The 18,625-nt window shown below is 43.9% G+C and overlaps 1 protein-coding gene across 1 annotated transcript in view; it reads left to right on the forward strand.

Annotated features, from left to right (window-relative positions):
- The window catches only part of CAP2 (cyclase associated actin cytoskeleton regulatory protein 2), a 169,072-nt gene that overhangs the window by 142,886 nt on the left and 7,561 nt on the right, over positions 1-18,625 (forward strand). Inside the window, exons 8-11 of the mRNA XM_050788036.1 lie at positions 8,342-8,531; positions 10,054-10,229; positions 11,947-12,070; positions 12,174-12,256. Of these exons, the coding sequence (XP_050643993.1) occupies positions 8,342-8,531; positions 10,054-10,229; positions 11,947-12,070; positions 12,174-12,256 (573 nt within the window). The remainder of the gene's footprint in view (positions 1-8,341; positions 8,532-10,053; positions 10,230-11,946; positions 12,071-12,173; positions 12,257-18,625) is intronic.

Here is an 18,625-nt window from a genome sequence, read left to right on the forward strand (position 1 = left end):
AGTGTGCTTGTGATTGAAATGGCTTTGCGATTTTGAAACTGCTTTTAGTTTTTGAGACAGGGTCTCTGCCTCCCAGCTAGAGTGCAGTGGTGCCGTCATAGCTCACTGCAGCTCAATCTTCCGGGCTCAAGCAATCCTCCCACCTCAGCCTCCCAGCTGCCAGGTAGCTGAGACCACAGGTGCATAACCACTGCACTCGGCTAATTTTTTTGACTTTTAGTAGAGACAGGATCTCACTATGTTGCCTATGCTGATCTCTTAACTCCTGAGCTCAAGTGACCCTCCCACCTCAGCCTCTCAAAGTACTGGGATTACCTTACTTTACTGGGATAAGCTACTGCACTGGGCCTAAACTGCTTTTAAAGTATATAATTGGACACCTGTAAGTTGTCACTGCTACCTAGAGATCATTAATGGTAAGCCGGGTGGTTAATGGGCCAGGATGGTTCAGAGATGGGCAGTTAAAGAGAATCTAACTGAGAAACAGAAGGGAATGTATGTTTGTGTCCATGAAGGAGAGTTCGAGGAAGGGCTCATAAAGGAAGGATGAGGGAGAGGAAACACCCATGAACAGTGCCACGGCATGTCAGCTGTTTCATTGTGTGGCTTTATGTACAATCTCCACAAATATGTAAAGACAGGTGGCTCACAACAGTACTACCACTAAGCTAGCTTTATGGAAGAAACATCTTAACAAAAGTTGTGCTGCGAGCAACGTTATCCACCTGTTCCAAGAGACTGTCAGGTGATATTTTGATTTTTTTTGGTCTCCGCTTTTCTTTTTTTTTTTTTTTCAATTTGAGAGCAGGTACTGTTTATTAACTGACCAGCTTAGAAAAATAATCGTGGTAGACACCTTTGTTCATTCTTCTAGTAAGCCTGTTGATCTGGTCCTCCCTGTTCCCAGCATCTCCACCTTCTACAAAATGGGTGGTCTTTTTCTTCATTCCTCCTCGTGGAGAAGATCATTTGAAGGGCCACAGGAAGTTACTTGCTTCTTTGAAGCATTTTCCAACAGTATAGATCCCATGAATCAGATCCTCCCTGCAGATGATGCCATATTTACCGAGAGATCAAGCCATCAAAGCGTCGTCTGTCAAAGCAACTCACTTCTTACTGATTTTGCCATAACCACGCTTGTAGATTAGTTCATTTACTGACTTCAGACTTGGGTGCTCCCATGCAATGTATGGTTCTACAATCCTCAGCATGTTAATTGAAGCCTTGTTGAGCTCCACAAAGGTTCCATTGAAGATTTGACGAAGGGAAGAAGCTGCAACACCTTTCGGACCTTTGGGCTCACACCATTGATACCTCTGATCCTGATGACAAACGCCAATTTGGGTTCTGCAGATACATAGAATTTGCCAGCTTTTCTTGCCATCCTCACCATTCGAATTTCAGTTCTGTACATCTGCCTAAATTCCTTGCGATAGTGCTTTGCTTTTTCATAGATAAGCTTCCTCCTTGCCTTTCGAAGCATCTTTTGGGCCAACTTCTTTCTCAGGCGCTTGATCTTCAGCTCTGCGAAATTCCTCCACTTTTTCTTAAGGGTTTCTGGCACAGCAGGAACCTTCTTCTTCTCTTCTACACCCTCCATGGTTCCAGCCAGAAAAAGAGTGGTCTCTGCTTTTTAAAAATGGGTAAGAACACTAATAGGTTGTCTGACCTGTACTTAAAGTTGGAGATCAATATTGTCTATATACATTCCCCCCATGCTTAAGGCAGTTCGCTTCTCCTGTTAGGATAAAGATATCTGCAAATCACCCAGGCCATCCCGAGGAGAGCTGATCACTTCCACCTTTGCACCCCAGAATCCTTCATTCATGTGATGTGTGACTCATATCACACGGCATCTACAATTACTTCTTCGTGCATTTGCCACCCCCACTAGATTATGAGCTTCTGAAAAAGCGGAATGTATGCCTGCTTCCTCATCGAGTACCCCATTCCCAGCAAGGTAGCCCTTGGTAAATGTTTGTTTAGTGGACTGACAAAGCAGCCTTAATTATTCAATTCCCTTTCAATCCAACTATAAATAGTTAGATTCTACGCAAACCAAATCCTCTTCTACCCCTATTGTTGGGTTTGAAATTTTTGAGGCAGAGTCTTGCTCTGTCCCCCAGGCAGGAGTGAAGTGGCACGATCTGGGCTCACTGCAACCTCCACCTCCCGGGTTCAAGTGATTCTCCTGCCTCAGCCTCCTGAGTAGCTGGGATTACAGGTGTGTGCCACCACACCCGGCTAATTTTTGTATTTTTAGTAGAGACAGGGTTTCATCATGTTGGCCAGGCTGGTCTTGAACTCCTGACCTTGGGTGATCTGCCAACCTCGGCCTCCCAAAGTGTTGGGATTATAGGCGTGAGCCACCATGCCCAGCTGGGTTTGAAAAATCTTAGAGTTTAGGTAGAGCGCAGTGGTTCACGCCTGTAATCTCAGCACTTTGGGAGGCCAAGGCAGGTGAATCATTTGAGGCCAGGGGTTTGAGACCAGCCTGACCAACATGTTGAAACCCCTTCTCTACTAAAAATTCAAAAAAATTAGCCAGGCATGGTGGCAGGCACCTGTAATCCCAGCCTACTGGGAGACTGAGGCGGGCATAACACCTGAGGTTGGGAGTTCAAGACTAACCTGACCAACATGAAGAAACCCCATCTCTACTAAAAATACAAAAAATTAGCCGGGTATGGTGGTGCGTGCCTGTAATCCCAGCTACCCGGGAGGCTGAGGCAGCAGAATCAATTGAACCCGGGAGGCAGAGGTTGCAGTGAGCCTAGATCATGCCATTGCACTCCAGCCTGGGCAACAAGAGTGAAACTCCATCTCAACTCCCACCCCTCCAAAAAAAAAAAAAAGAACTTGGAAGTGTTTTCCCTTTCAAAATAAAATCTAAAGTAATAAAGCGATTAGTATTTCAAGAAGTAATATTTATTGAAAACAAATTTTGATGTACGTTAGTATACAACTACATTAAATAGAGTATACTTATATGTTATATATAGTATATGTATCCAAAAAAATCACAAACCTTCCACATGGTGCATATCGGTTTCATTATTTTATAGCTACAGTTCATATATTTAAAAATAGAGGAGGCAGCTGTTCCCAGGACAGCTGAAATTAACTTAGAGAAAGGGATTTGCAGCACAGTAGCTTTTTAAAAAGTCTTTGTGCCAAAAAAAAGTATATAATTGAATATCTGCTCTGAAAATTAATCTTAATAGACCTTAAATGCAGCATTTTTAGGTGTTATGCTGTGTTCTTGCAACAGAAGTGAACTTTTGTACTCTGAATATGGGCATTTAAAATCATAGATGTGTAGCTTTTCTTTTCTTTCCTTTTTTTTTTTTTTTTTTTGAGACAGAGTCTCCCTCTGTCACCAGGCTGAAGTACAGGGGCATGATCTCAGCTCACTGCAACCTCTGCCTCCTGGGTTCAAGCGATTCTCCTGCCTCAGCCTTCCCAGCAGCTGGGACAACAGGCATGTGCACCACGCCCAGCTAATTTTTGTATTTTTAGTAAAGACAGGATTTCACCCTGTTGGCCATGATGGTCTCCATCTCCTGACCTCATGATCCACCCACCTTGGCCTCCCAAAGTACTGGGATTGCAGGCATGAGCCACTGCGCCCAGCCTCATTTTCTTAAGTTGTAAGCCATGGTTACAATGACTCCAATAGAATGTACTTTTTCATTATTCACAGTCTGAGGCTGTAAGATACTTAAGTGGCTTATTTCATCAACATAACAAGGTTGTTTTTTCAAAAAAGCATTTGTATATGGATCACTGCTCCTTAACTAAGGTTAAGTCTGCCTCAAGGTTAAGTCTGCACTCAAGGCTGCAGGCTCTCATCTGATCCTTTTCTTCTTATCCAGTCTAGACAAACTGGTACCTCACCTCTGCCATGAGAGTCTATCTGTAAAAGGAAATCACCCTGAAGGGTTGTGTTGTTCCGTCTCTAGTCTCCAGAAGACAGGTCACAACCCTATCTCAGAACAACTTGAGCCCTAGATGGAGAGTCAAGATCTGGGTACATGTACCCCACTACTGCAACCCAGTGGGTACTCAGGAAAAATGAACGAGGCAAGAGGCCAGTTTCTAGAAGCAGGACACAGAGTCACAACAAAACCAGCATCAAGGGTGACATAATTGTCAAAGCACAAGACATCTTATATTCCCGTAGGATCAAGACTGGTTCCAGAGGTGCTGTAGGAGCTCAGTCAAGTGCTAAAAGGCATCAGGGGGATGCAGCAAGGGGTTGTGGAGATAAAAACTGAGCCAGATATTGCACCAATTCCCAATACTTCTTTCATATGTATTCTAGCCAGAGGCCCACAGGCTGCACTACCTATGAGTCAAGGTAGCCCCTACCTTCCTTTAATTTGGCTAATGACTTTTTATTTTTTTTTTGAGATGGAGTCTCACTCTTGTCACCCAGGCTGGAGTGCAGTGGCGTGATCTCAGTTCACTGCAACCTCTGCCTCGCAGGTTCAAGTGATTCTCCTGAGCAGCTGGGATTACAGGTGCTCACCACCACGCCCTGCTAAATTTTGTACTTTTAGTAGAGACAGGGTTTCGCCATGTTGGCCATGCTGGTCTTGAACTCCTGACCTCAGGTGATCCACCCGCCTCAGCCTCCCAAAGTGCTGGGATTACAGGCGTGAGCCACCGCTCCCGGCCATGACTTTTTCTTTTTAAGTCCAAATATAGCATAAAAGATTTCCCTGAAGAAAGAAAGCTTTAGAATCAAGCAGATATGTGATTCAGTAATGTCTTTACCATTGACTGGCCATTTAATATTGAATTTAAACAGCCTTTCTGATTTCCTGCCATATTTTCTGCTAAACAGATATTTCAATGTAGTCCCAGTAATATGGTTGTCATAATTAAGATTAATTTCAGCATATAGGAAAGAATGGTTATTCCCAAACTTGTCTACAGATTGGAATCACCTAGGGAAGGTCAAAAAATACAGATGCCTATGCCCCTGCCTCCTCCACCCACAAGAGTATTTCTGTGACACAGCCTAGTCCTCTTTGGAATTTTTGGCCTCCCTAAATGCTGGGATTATAGGCGTGAGCCACCACACCCGACTAATTTTTGTATTTTTAGTAGAGACAGTGTTTCACCATGTTGGCTAGGCTGGTCTTGAACTCCTGACCTCAGGTGATCCACCCGCCTCGACCACCCAAAGTGCTGGGACTACATACAGGTGTGAACCTCCACGCCCAGCCTCCTCTCTGTTTTCTCTTGGGACATCTGAAGATGGTGTCAGGCTGTGATTCCACTTGTGGCCAGACATAGGAGAATGTAGAAAGCTCCCGTGCCATGTGCTGTAATCCCCCACAGAATGAGAAGAGAAGGGGGCAAAGATGAGTGACTCTGCAAGGGGCAGCTCACGGAGACCCAGTGAAGGCAACATCTAAGCAGTTTCATTCCGAGTCCACCGCACGGTAAAGCCCCTGAATGCTAATTGAAAAGTAACCTTGGAAACAAGAGCCTGGTATTGTACTCTTGCAGGGGCCGATATGGGAATGAGCCAGGACATACAAAGGATTAGTCCAAGACGGAGTTTCAACTGGTCCTGAGTTCCCTTATTTTTTGGCTTTTATTTTCAACTTTGTAGCATTAAATCCTTTGTCTCCTGTTCCTGGGCCAGCCATCTGAATGTATCAAAGTTCCAAAAAGTTGAATCTGTGGCTTTTTAGTTTCAGTGTCCTTTAATGGCTCTTGGAGAGAGAGTCTGAATTCTGAGAGCCAGGGAACCATCTAAATCATTCTAAGATTTAGAAGCCAGCATCGTCTCCCCTTTCCACAAAATAGGACTATAAAGCTGCAGTGTTTCAGATGTTGGGGGAGGGGGCTGTCCCTTCACCAGCTCTATGAGTTATGACGTGCTTATGAATAAAAGTAATACTTGGTGGTTCTCGGTGTCTGAAGACTAGAATACTGTTTGATGTCCAAAGCTTATATTATACTCTCTTTCTGATTCAGAGCAAATTCTCAAATTTTATCCCAGTAACAGAGAAAACATTTCAAATACTGGTGAGGAAAATGGTCAGTCTCAGGAACTGTGAAATCATTTTCTACTTGACCTAAGAAACCTGATGGAATTAGGCTGCTCTTTATTAGAAACAACGACCATTGCAAATTAAATCTTCAGGAGATGAGGCCTCCAGCCTGCAGGGTTTCTAAAACATGCATTCTGAATAAGACAATAATATTGTATTTTCAGGGTAATTCTATGCTTAATAGGAATTATATAAGTACTTTGAAAATAGCGTGTTTTTTTGTTTTGTTTTGCTTTGAGACAGGGTCTCACTGTTTTCCTGGCTGGGGTGCAGTGGCGTGATCTCGTCTTACTGCAACCTCTGCCCCCAAGGCTTAGGTGATCCTCCCACCTCAGCCTCCACAGTAGCTGGGACTACAGGCATGCATCACCATGCTCAGCTAATTTTTTGTATTTTTTGTAGAGACAGGGTCTCACTTTGTTGCCCAGGCTGGTTTCAAACTCCTGGGCTCAAGCAATCCAAGCAATCCACCCTCCTCGGCTTCCCAAAGTGCTTAGATTCCAGGCGTGAGCCACCATGCCCGAGCCAGCATGTTTTGTTTTGTTTTTAACTGAAAACTACTACAGATTAAGAATCCCTGATTTTGATACTGCATAATAGTAAATTGTTTATGACAAGGATATTCTGTTTTCATTAATATTTGGCACTTACGTAATGTTTTACCTTTCACATTTGATATTGAAAATTGATGAGTCCAAGCCACATTTCCATTATTCCCAATTTTTTAAGCTTCCTGACTATTGGATTTGTTTATAATTCCCTATTATAGGTATACAGTTCTACTTGAGGGTTTAAAAGTAAAACAGGGCCAGGCACAGTGGCTCACGCCTGTAATCCCTGTAGTTTGGGATGCTGAGGCAGGTGGATAATTTGAGGTCAGGAGTTTGAGACCAGCCTGGCCAACATGGCAAAACCCTGTCTTTACTAAAGATACAAAAATTAGCTGGGCTTGGTGGTGCATATCTGTAATCCCAGCTACTCGGGAGGCTGAGGCAGGAGAATTGCTTAAACCTGGGAGGCAGAGGTTGTAGGTAGCCGAGATCACGCCACTGCTGTCCAGCCTGGGCAACAGAACAAGACTCCATCTCAAAAATGAATAAATAAATAAAAGCAAAACAATATATAGGCCAAGTTTGCTGTATATTTGTGTTTCTATCTACCAGTTCTAAGTTCTGTGAAAATATCATCTATGGGGTCCATAAAAACTGGCACTTTGGGAGACCAGGGTAGGAGGATTACTTAAGGTGTTCAAGACCAGCCTGGGCAACATAGTGAGACCTCATCTCTACAAAAAAATAAAAAATAAAAATTAGCCAGTGAGAGTGGCATGTGCCTGTTGTCCCAGCTATTCAGGAGGCTGAGGCAGGAGAATCGCTTGAGCCCAGGAGTTTGAGGCTGCAGTGAGCTATGTTCACGCCACTGCACACAGCCTGGGCAATAGAGTGAGACCCGTCTCCTTAAAAAATAAAAAAGCAAAACTGAACTAAAGCAAGTCCCTCTCTTGTCTATCATGTCGTATTGCCATTCGAATTTGTTAGGCTTTCACACTGAAAACAAAGGTTGTGCTTTACATAGCAGTGAACATAAGAATAACCATAGCTCTTGGATCAGGAAGAATTTAATTTTCAGTTGATTCACTAACAGCCAACAGTTGATGAAAAGTCATATGGATCCTGGACCCTCATTACCTTTGGGTTGGACAAGCATCCCGGTCACATATGGTCCTTGTTTGGGGGTCAGTTTGAGGCAGGCATATTTGGAAAATCAGGTCCAGAGAGTTTCTGTATCTCTCTCTTTCACTGCTCAAAAAGGTTTGGAAGCATCCAATCACCACTGAATATTTTTACCCTCCCCCACACCCCATTGGTGGTTACAGTTTCCAGTGTCTCAAAAGAGCTAATCGTTTTATCGGTTGGATCACTTTTTTCTTGTGATTCTAAATTGGCCAAGCCCCGGTGTCATTTAGATCCTGAGCCTTGGACCTGGACTTGGGAGTATGGCTCGTTTGCCTCTGATTTGGCAGCAGGGCTCATCACCACACAGATCCTACTGACAGGGCCACACAGCTAAGTCATGTTCCATGTTCCCAAGCTGGAGCTGCCATGGTTCAGACCCTCCCAAACAGACCCATGATGCACAGGTGTGCCCTCTGGGAGCCTTTGCTGAGGCTTCAACCCCACTCCCTCATCGGCAGCAGGTTTTGACTCACTTGGGCAAAATCCCAGCAAGGGCACAGTCTCAATGTAATGCTGTGTCTTCTCTCTTCTCAGGGTCCTGTAGCATCCACAGTATCAGCGTTTTCTGTCCTCTCCTCTGGGCCTGGCCTTCCTCCACCCCCTCCTCCCCCGCCTCCTCCAGGGCCACCTCCACTTTTCGAGAATGAAGGCAGAAAAGAGGAGTCTTCTCCTTCACGCTCAGCTTTATTTGCCCAGCTTAACCAGGGAGAAGCAATTACGAAAGGTGAGAGAGAAAACAAGACCTGGAAGCTGCCTCCCTTTCCCTCTGGCTCCCAGACACAGTGAGCCGCCGGAGCCCCAGAGACGGATGCATCACTCCATCCCTGCCTCCAGCATGCAGGGAGAGGGGCCGCTGGTGCTGGGAAGACAGGAGCCTGCCATGTTCCTTATGTCCATGCAGAGGGGCTCAGGGGGTCACTGTGTAGACCAGAAAGAAGAACTCAGAGACTCTGGGTTCTAAATGGATCACTGTGCTGCATCCTTGCTTTAGCCCTCGGTGCTTGCACATCATCATTTACAACCAAGGCATCAAGATCAAGTGAAATAAAAATAGCAGGCTGGGCATGCTGGCTCATGCCTGTAATCACAGCACTTTGAGAGGCCGAGGTGGGCCGATTGCTTGAGCCCAGGAGTTCAAGACCGGCCTGGGCAACATAGTGAGACTCCGTATTTACCAAAAATAAACAGAAATTAGCTGGGCATTGTGGCAGACACCTGCAGTTCTAGCTACTAAGGAATCTGAGGTGGGAGAATTGCTTGAGTCCAGGAGGTGGAGGCTGCAGTGAGCTGGAGTGCACTACTGCACTCCAGCCTGGGTGACAGAGTGAGACCTTGTCTCTAAATAAATAAAAGTAAATAAATAAAAATGGCAAACATTAGCTCCTCTGTCCTGAAGCAGTGTTCAGGCTTGTCAAAGAATTATATCCCACTATACCGGGCTTGGAGCTAAGAATCCAAAATTCTAAATTTTTCTCTGGCTCCAACTGGCTCTGCTATGCCCTGTGAAACTCATTTGCAAAGTAAAGGAATGGATTCATAAAGTCAATTCCATATTCTGATATATACTCACTGGAATGCCCTAACCTTTTAGGCTGTGTCTAGAGAATGATTTAGCCATAAGAGAAGAAGTAAGATGTGATCCTTTTTCGTCAGGTATTAGCTCTTTGCAGGATTTTTATCTATCATTTTATATCTCAACAGAAGAGGTTCCTCAAATTAAAAAAAAAAAAAAAATACTTGGCCGGTGCAGTGGCTCACGCCTATAATCCCAGCACTTTGGGAGGCCAGTGGGGGCAGATCACCTGAGGTCAGGAGTTCGAGGACCAGCGTGGCCAACATGGTGAAACCCTGTGTCTACTAAAAATACAAAAATTAGCCAAGCGTGATGGTGCATGCCTGTAATCCCAACTACTCAGGAGGCTGAGGCAGGAGAATCGCTTGAACCCGGGAGGCAGAGGTTGCAGGGAGCTGAGATCGCACCACTGCACTCCAGCCTGGGTGACAGAGGGAGACTCCATGTCCAGAAAAAAAAAAAAAAAAAAAAAAAAAACTTACAGTGCTTCCATCAACTGTAAACTTGTACAGGACTCAGCTCCTGCATGCTGACTTGGACAAAGCACTAGACTGTTTTGAAAGTTGCATTACCAAAAGTTCTTATGCTCTTTCTTTACAGCATGTTCATCTAGCAAGTTAGAGACATCTCCCTTTGCATAAAATAAATGTGTCCATGTGTGTTGTCCTCCTAGGGCTCCGCCATGTCACAGATGACCAGAAGACATACAAAAATCCCAGCCTGCGTGCTCAAGGAGGGCAAACTCGATCTCCTACCAAAAGTCACACTCCAAGTCCTACATCTCCTAAATCTCATCCTTCTCAGAAACATGCCCCAGTGTTGGAGTTGGAAGGAAAGAAATGGAGAGTGGTAAGTGAAGCATTTTAACCTTTATTTTCCTGACACGTGCCAATGAAAGGAGCAACAGTCAAACCATTTACCAAGATCTGAAGGATTTCTTTTTTAAAAATTTTTTTATTGATACATAACATTTGTACATATTTATGGGGTACCTGTGATATTTTGTTATATGCATAGAATGTATAACGATTGGCCAGGTTCAGTGGCTCATGTCTGTAATCCTGGCGCTTTGGGAGGGCTGAGGTGGGAGGATCACCTGAGCTCAGGAGTTCGAGACCAGCCTGGCCAACATGGTGAAACCCTATCTCTACTAAAAATACAAAAATTAGCCAGGCATGGTGGCACGCGCCTGTAATCCCAGCTACTTGAGAGACTGAGACAGGAGAATCACTTGAACCCGGGAGGCAGAGGTTGCAGCGAGCTGAGATCATGCTACTGCACTCCAGCCTGGGTGACAGAGTGAGACTCTGTCTCAAAAAAAAAAGAAGGGGTAATGATCAAGTCAGGATATTTGGGGTGTCCATTACCTTGAGTATTTGTCATTTCTATGTGGTAGGAACATTTCAAGGCCTCTTTTCTAGCTATTTTGAAATATATAAGACAGTGCTGTTAACTACAGTTACCCTACTCTGCTATCGAAAGTTAGGATTTATTCCTTCTGACTATATATTTGTACCTATTAACCACCTAAGTGAAGTGGCAGAGGCAAAAACCACTGGCTAGAGTAGAAACCAGGGCGTTTCTGAATGCTTCCATAAACTTTATTTTCACAGGTTCTCATGCATTCTTTTCTTCAACTTTTTAAATTATTTTGTAAGTGGTAGTAAAATACACGTAACATAAAATGGACTATTCACTGTGTTTAAGTGTCCAGTTCAGTGGCATTAAGTCTGTTCACATGGTTGTGCTGCCATCACCACCACCCAGCACAGAACTCTTTTCATCTTGCAGAACCAAGAGTCTGTACCCTTAACCAATAGCTCCCTATTTCTCCCCCTGCACCCCTCCCAGCCCCTGGCAATTACCATTCTACTTTCTGTCTCTGTGGATTTAGCTATTCTTTCTCTAAGCTTTTAATCAGGCAGCAAGACAGACTGTTAATCTATGGAACTGGGAAGTCTGCCCCACTCTCACGTGCTGGGAGATGTTTCGTCCGGTCCCACAGATAGAGGGATTGATTCCTCTGTACCCTACTGCTGCCACCCCGCACTGTCTGGGCTAACTGTGTGAGCAGGATGCAGACACTTCAAATGGGAGTGAAAGCTGGTGTCTCCTGTTGATCTGGAGGGCTTCCCTAAAGATGAAGGACCACAGTCCCTGGAGAGTTGTCATCGCCTTGAAAACACACGGGGCTTAGACCACTGCTGTGACCCTTCACCAGCCTGTTTGCCCAACTCCTGTTTGACACAGCAGGTTTTGCTGCAGCATCGAGTCCAGACTTGGCATCAAGGTCTCAACAAAAAGCTCTCACATCCCTGCTCCAGCCTCCCACCTGCTAGGGTGCCTGATGCCTGATGTTTACAAAGAGATACTGACGTGCTTCCAAGAAGTGGTTCCGTGTTTCCCATCCTAACAATGAGAGTAAGACCTGTGGTTTCATCCATAAGGAGATGGTTCCGAACGAATATACTGCAAAGCCATACTTCATGCTGAGCTCGTAGCAATTTCAGTGTGCAGTGGATTCTGTTTATGTATCCTTATGTATTTGTATTTGTCTTAATTCTAGGAGTACCAAGAGGACAGGAATGACCTTGTGATTTCAGAGACTGAGCTGAAACAAGTGGCTTACATTTTCAAATGCGAAAAATCAACTCTTCAGATAAAAGGGAAAGTAAACTCCATTATAATTGGTAGGGCAGAATTATGGCTCTATGGTTATTTATGATGTTATAGAAACAAGCTGTATGTATTTAGTGGAGTTGTTTTTTTGGTGTGTTTTTTTCTCCCCGCTAGACAACTGTAAGAAGCTCGGCCTGGTGTTTGACAATGTGGTGGGCATTGTGGAAGTGATCAACTCCCAGGACATTCAAATCCAGGTAAGCAGAGCCTTTCCAACCATGCTGTAAGCTATGGCCTTGCACAGACCATCCACTCCGCCTATAAGAAGGAGCCTTGCGGCCAGGCGGGTGGCTCACGCCTGTAATCCCAGCAATTTGGGAGGCCAAGGTGGGCGATCACAAGGTCAGGAGAGCGAGACCATCCTGGTTAACATGGTGAAACCCCGTCTCTACTAACAATACAAAAACAAAATTAGTGGGGCGTGGTGGCGGGCACCTGTAGTCCCAGCTACTCGGGAGGCTGAGGCGTGAGAATGGCGTGAACCTGGGACGCGGAGCTTGCAGTGAGCTGAGATCGCGCCACTGCGCTCCAGCCTGGGCGGCAGAGCAAGACTCCCCAGTGGCCACCTAAAATACTCTTATTCCTGTTCCCTCTGGACACAGCTCTATCATCACCCACTTGATAGACCCCTCTCTTACTTCTCAGTGTTAGTTCTGTCTTTTCAATCTCTTCTAACAGATCCCATTTTGTGTTTCCATTACTGGCATACCATCTAATTTCAAGGACAGCTAACTGGCCAGCATGGTGGCTCACGCCTGTAATCCCAACACTTTGGGAGGCCAAGGCAGGTGGATCACTGAGGTCAGGAGTTTGAGAGCAGCCTGGCCAACATGGTGAAACCCCATCTATATTGAAACTACAAAAATTAGCTGGGTGTGGTGGTGGGTGCCTGTAGTCCCAGCTACTTGGGAGGCTGAGGCAGGAGAATCGCTTGAACCTGGGAGGCAGAGGTTGCAGTGAACTGAGATCGCACCACTGCACTCCAGCCTGGGCAACAGAGAGAGACTCCATCTCAAAAAAAAAAAAAAGAAGAGAGAGAGCTAACTATTCTTTATAGCCCCAGAAACTTGCACAGTACCTGTACATAGTAGGCGTCCAGTAAATGTTTGATGAGTATGATTTGAGTGAATCAACTAATGCATAAATAAAAATACTGTGAGACTCTCCTAGTATGATTAGCACCATTCCAAAGAGAACTTTTTTCTCAGGAAAAATTGGTCCTGGATCACGAGGAGGAAGTTTTTCTAAAGAATCAGTGAGATCATCAGAAAAACAACCTGGGAAGTAGAGTTGGAGTTGAATTTGCAAAACAGAAGAAAATCTGTGAATTTAAATCTTTAATCATTTTGATTTAGCCAAATGGAATTTTATAGTATGCCAAAATCTAAAGGACTTCTTGGTTTTGGCCAATTATAACTTCTATCTTTTTTTTTTTTTTTTTTTTTTTTTTTTTTGAGACAGGGTCTTGCTTGAGCCCAGACTGGAGTACAGTGTGGTGATCACAGCTTACTGCAGCCTCAAACTCCTGGGCTCCATTGATTCTCCCACTTCAGCCTCCTGAGTAGCCAGGACTACAAGAGTGTGCCACTATCCCTAGCTAATCTTTTGTAGAGACAGGGCATAGCTCTGCTGCCCAGGCTAGTCTCAAACTCCTGGGCTCAAGCAATAACCTATGCAATAAGATAATGATTGAGAGAGATAAAACTGGAAAAGGAAGAGATAAAAATGTCCTTATTTCCCAACAAAATAAATGCGTTTATATAAAACCCAAGAGATTCAAGAAACTATAAAACTGAAAAAATATTCAGCAAGATGGTAGGATATGATATGAACAGGCAAAAATCAATAGCATTTCTTTCTACCACAAATAAGTTTTAGAAAATGCAATGAGGTTGAGCGCGGTGGCTCATACCTGTAATCCCAGCACTTTGGGAGGCCGAGGTTGGTGGATCATGAGGTCAGGAGATTGAGACCATCTTGGCTAACACGGTGAAACCCCATTTCTACTAAAAATACAAAAAAATAGCTCGGCATGGTGGCGGGCGCCTGTAGTCTCAGCTACTCAGGAGGCTGAAGCCGGAGAATCGCTTGAACCCAGGAGGCGGAGGTTGCGGTGAGCCAAGATCGCACCACTGCACTCCAGCCTGGCAATAGAGCTAGACTCTGTCTCAAAAAAAAAAAAAAAGAAAAGAAAAGAAAGAAAGAAAGAAAAGAAAATGTAACGGAAAATAAGGTTGAAATAGCTATTTTGTTGCTAGGTGCAACAAAACTGTAGGTACCTAGCAAAAAAAAAGTAAACAGAAATGGGAGATAGTTACAAAGAATGCAAGAGTGGTGTTGTAAGTCAGTGAACAGGAACACAACACTATCAGTGGTCTCAGTTATTTAATGTGAGTTTAATGAAATTCAGCTCAAAATCTCAACAGAGTTTTAAATGAAAAAATGGTCTTAAAATTCATTTGGAAAACAAATGGACAAGAATAGCTAAAACTGTGAAAGATGAATAAGGTGAAGGGAATTGCATGCCTGATAATGACTCATTGTAAAGTGCTATATTGTTAGTGGTATACAAAAATAGATAAATGAAACAGACTAGTGAGCCCGGAAATCGATAGATGCATAGATGGAAATTTGTATTTTAGGGCAATTGATTATCCGTGTGGGAAAAAAATACACTGAATTCTACCTCACATCCTACATAGAAGTAAAATGCTAATTGTGAAAAACAAATACTTTTAAACTTTGATAATAACATGTAGAAGAAAAATTTTATGCCTCAGAGTAGGAAATAAATTAATTAGGGTCAAAAAGCACAAACCATAAAGAAAGGACTGGTCATTTTAACTACATCAAAATTTAAATTATATGTTTAGCAGAAGACATAACGTGAAGCTGAAAGACAAGCCATGGACTGAAGAAAGATATTTGCAATGCAGATAATCAAAAAGGATTTGTATCCAGAATTTATAAAGAACTTAAATCAATAAGAAAAAGGCTGCTGGGTACAGTGGCTCATGCCTTAAACCCAGCACTTTGGGAGGCTGAGGTGGGCGGATCACCTGCGTTTGGGAGTTCGAGACCAGCTTGACCAACATGGAGAAGTCCCGTCTCTACTGAAAATGCAAAATTAGCTGGGCATGGTAGTGCATGCCTATAATCCCAGATACTCAGGAAGCTGAAGCAGGAGAATCGCTTGAACCCAGGAGACAGAGGTTGCGGTGAGCCAAGAATCGTGCCATTGCATTCCAGCCTGGGCAACAAGAGTGAAACAAGAAAGAAAGAGAGAAGGGGGCAAGGGAAGGGAGAGAGGGAGGGAGGGAGGGAGGGAGGGAGCCAAGAATCATGCCATTGCATTCCAGCCTGGGCAACAAGAGCGAAACAAGAAAGAAAGAGAGAAGAGGGGCAGGAGAAGGGAGGGAGAGAGGGAGGGAGGGAAAGAGGGAGGGAAGGAGGAAGGAAGGAAGGAAGGAAGGAAGGAAGGAAGGAAGGAAGGAAGGAAGGAAGGAAGGAAGGAAGGAAGGGGCGAACAATCTAATAGAAAAATGGGCACAGAATATTAAGGCAATTCAGACAAAAAAGAAAGCGGTTGATAAATGTATGAAAATACTTATAACCTACCTAACTAGTAGAAGTATAGATACCAATTAATACCACATTTAGTGATGTCTTCTCACACTCATCCATTTTGCATTCAGGCTGTCCTTACTTTGCATGGTGCTAGGTTAACTGAATCTTATCAATTTGAGGACTGCCTACATACTAAAGTCTGATGCTATAGGATTGCTAAGGAGGTGAAACAATGAGAACCCTGATACATCAATGTTGGGGGAGTAAATCTGTGACATTCACTGCAATGCAAATTGGCAGCATCTAAGAAAGTCACATTCAAAGTCTGTGACTGAGTAATTTCACTCTCAGTGTATACACTAAAGAAGCCCCAGTACATGTGCCAAGGAGACACATGTGAAAATGTTTATTGCAATATTATTCATAATGGCAATAAAAACAATTTAAATGTCCACCAGTTGGTAAGTTAATAAACCCTCCCAATAGGATACCAGTTGGTAGTTTAACTAGTATAGCAGCTAAAATGAACCGGCCAGGCACAGTGGCTCACACCGGTAATCCCAGCACTTTGGGAGGCTGAAGCGGGTGGATCACCTGAGGTCAGGCGCTCGAGACTAGCCTGGCCAACATGGTGAAACCCCGTCTCTACTAACAATACAAAAATTAACTGGGCATGGTGGCGGTCACCTGTAATCCCAGCTACTCTGGAGGCTGAGGCAGGAGAATCAGTTGAACCCAGCAGGTGGAGGTTGCAGTGAGCCGAAATTGCGCCATTGCATTCCAGCCTGGGCGACAAAAGCAAGACTCCATCTAAAAAGAAAAAAATGAGGCCGGGCGCGGTGGCTCAAGCCTGTAATCCCAGCACTTTGGGAGGCCGAGACGGGCGGATCATGAGGTCAGGAGATTGAGACCATCCTGTAACCCGGTGAAACCCCGTCTCTACTAAAAAAATACAAAAAACTAGCCAGGCGAGGTGGCGGGCGCCTGTAGTCCCAGCTACTCGGGAGGCTGAGGCAGGAGAATGGCGTGAACCCGGGAGGTGGAGCTTGCAGTGAGCTGAGATCCGGCCACTGCACTCCAGCCTGGGCGACAGAGCGAGACTCCGTCTCAAAAAAAAAAAAAAAAAAAAAAATGAACTACAGTTACATGTATAAAAATAGGTAAATCTCAAAAACAACATTGAGCAATAAAGGCAAATTATAGAATTGCAGGCTATGTATAATGTATCCATTTATTAAAAAATTTAAAACATGCAAAACTCATATTAAATATGCTTATGAGAGCTGCAGATGGCCGTCCCAGGCAACTCACGTGATGGACAGACCTGGTGAATGACAAACACAAAATTCAGAACAGGAGTTACATCTAGGGAGGGAAGGAAGAAGGTGAATGAGGTGTTGGATGGTACAGACTGGAGGCTTCAACTATATTGCCAGATTTTAATCCAAAAAAAAAAAGCTAATAAGCCAAAATGTAATAGTCTATAAAGCTATTTGGTGGTTGGACATATATGTACTTATGTATGTGTTATATAATTTCTATATGTTTCTATGTTTGAAATATATCATAATTTTTAAGGATACAGACATGCGTTATAAAAATACCCTCTGAAAGGATAAACCATGGGGGACTGGAAACTTGGCCATGTGGCTCAGAGACAAGAGAAAGACATTTTACTGAATGATTTTTGAACTTTTGAATGTTCAAACCAAGTGAATATCACGACCTATTTAAAACACTTAATACATTGTTTTAAAAGGGTTTGGTCACAATGGAACCAGAAGGTAGATGAACAGTTACCTGGGGGTGGGGATGGGGATTGACTATAAATGGGCATTAGGGATATTTGGGGGCTAATAGAAATGTTCTCAAACTGGATTGTAGTGATGATTGCACAGCTCTGTAAATTTATTCAATATCATTGGATTGTACACTTAAAGTGGGTGAATTTGGTCAGATGTGATGGCTCACACCTGTAATCCCTCCTTTGGGAGACCGAGGTGGGTGGATCACCTGAGCTCAGGAGTTCGAGACCAGCCTAGCTGACACTGTGAAACCCAGTCTCTAATAAAAATACAAAAATCAGCTGGGCGTGGTGGCACACAACTGTAATTCCAGCTACTCGGGAGGCTGAGGCAGGAGAATCACTTGAACCCAGGAAGTGGAGGTTGCAGTGAGCTGAGATCATGCCACTGCACTCCAGCCTGGGTGACAGAGCAAGACTCCATCTCAAAAAAATAAAAAATAATTAAATTAAATTAAATTAAATGGGTGAATTTTATGTTTGCAGATTTCACTTCAATAATACTAAAATATTGAAAAGGGTAGGGAAGGGGAATGGATGAAAGTTCATATGATTTGGCCCAGCATTCCTATTTTTGGCAAACTATCCTAAGATGATAGTACAAATTATGGGGGAGAGAAAAGACTAAGATAATCAATGGAAATTTGTAAAATTGTATGGAGAGAGAAATTCATGAAAAACAATATTAATGCAGAAACATGTATTAAATGCACGTCACCCATCGCTCAGCAGAGGAGCTATTCTTTGGCCCGGCTCTCCTGATAAGAAACAATCTCTGCTGTCAATGTTTTCACAGGTCACCAGGGAAGAAAGACATGTTTACTACATACCCAAATGCAGTACTGCCCAAAATGCTGTGGAAATTAAATTCTGACATACCAGAAGCATTCTTAAAATTCCAGTACACATAGAGCATCCCTAGTCAAAAAATCCAAAATCTGGCCAGGCCCAGTGGCTCATACCTGTAATCCCAGCCCTTTGGGAGTCCAGGGCAAGCAGGTCAGGAGTTTGAGACCAGCCTGGCCAACATTGTGAAACCCCATCTCTATTAAAAATACAAAAAATCAGCCGGGCATGGTGGTGCACACCTGTAATCCCAGATCCTTGGGAGGCTGAGGCAGAAGAATCGCTTGAACCCCAGAGGTGGAGGTTGCAGTGAGCCGAGATGGCGCCATTGCACTCTAGCCTGAGTGAC

This window comes from Macaca thibetana, chromosome 4 (genome assembly GCF_024542745.1).
Source record: "Macaca thibetana thibetana isolate TM-01 chromosome 4, ASM2454274v1, whole genome shotgun sequence".
NCBI lineage: Eukaryota > Metazoa > Chordata > Mammalia > Primates > Cercopithecidae > Macaca > Macaca thibetana.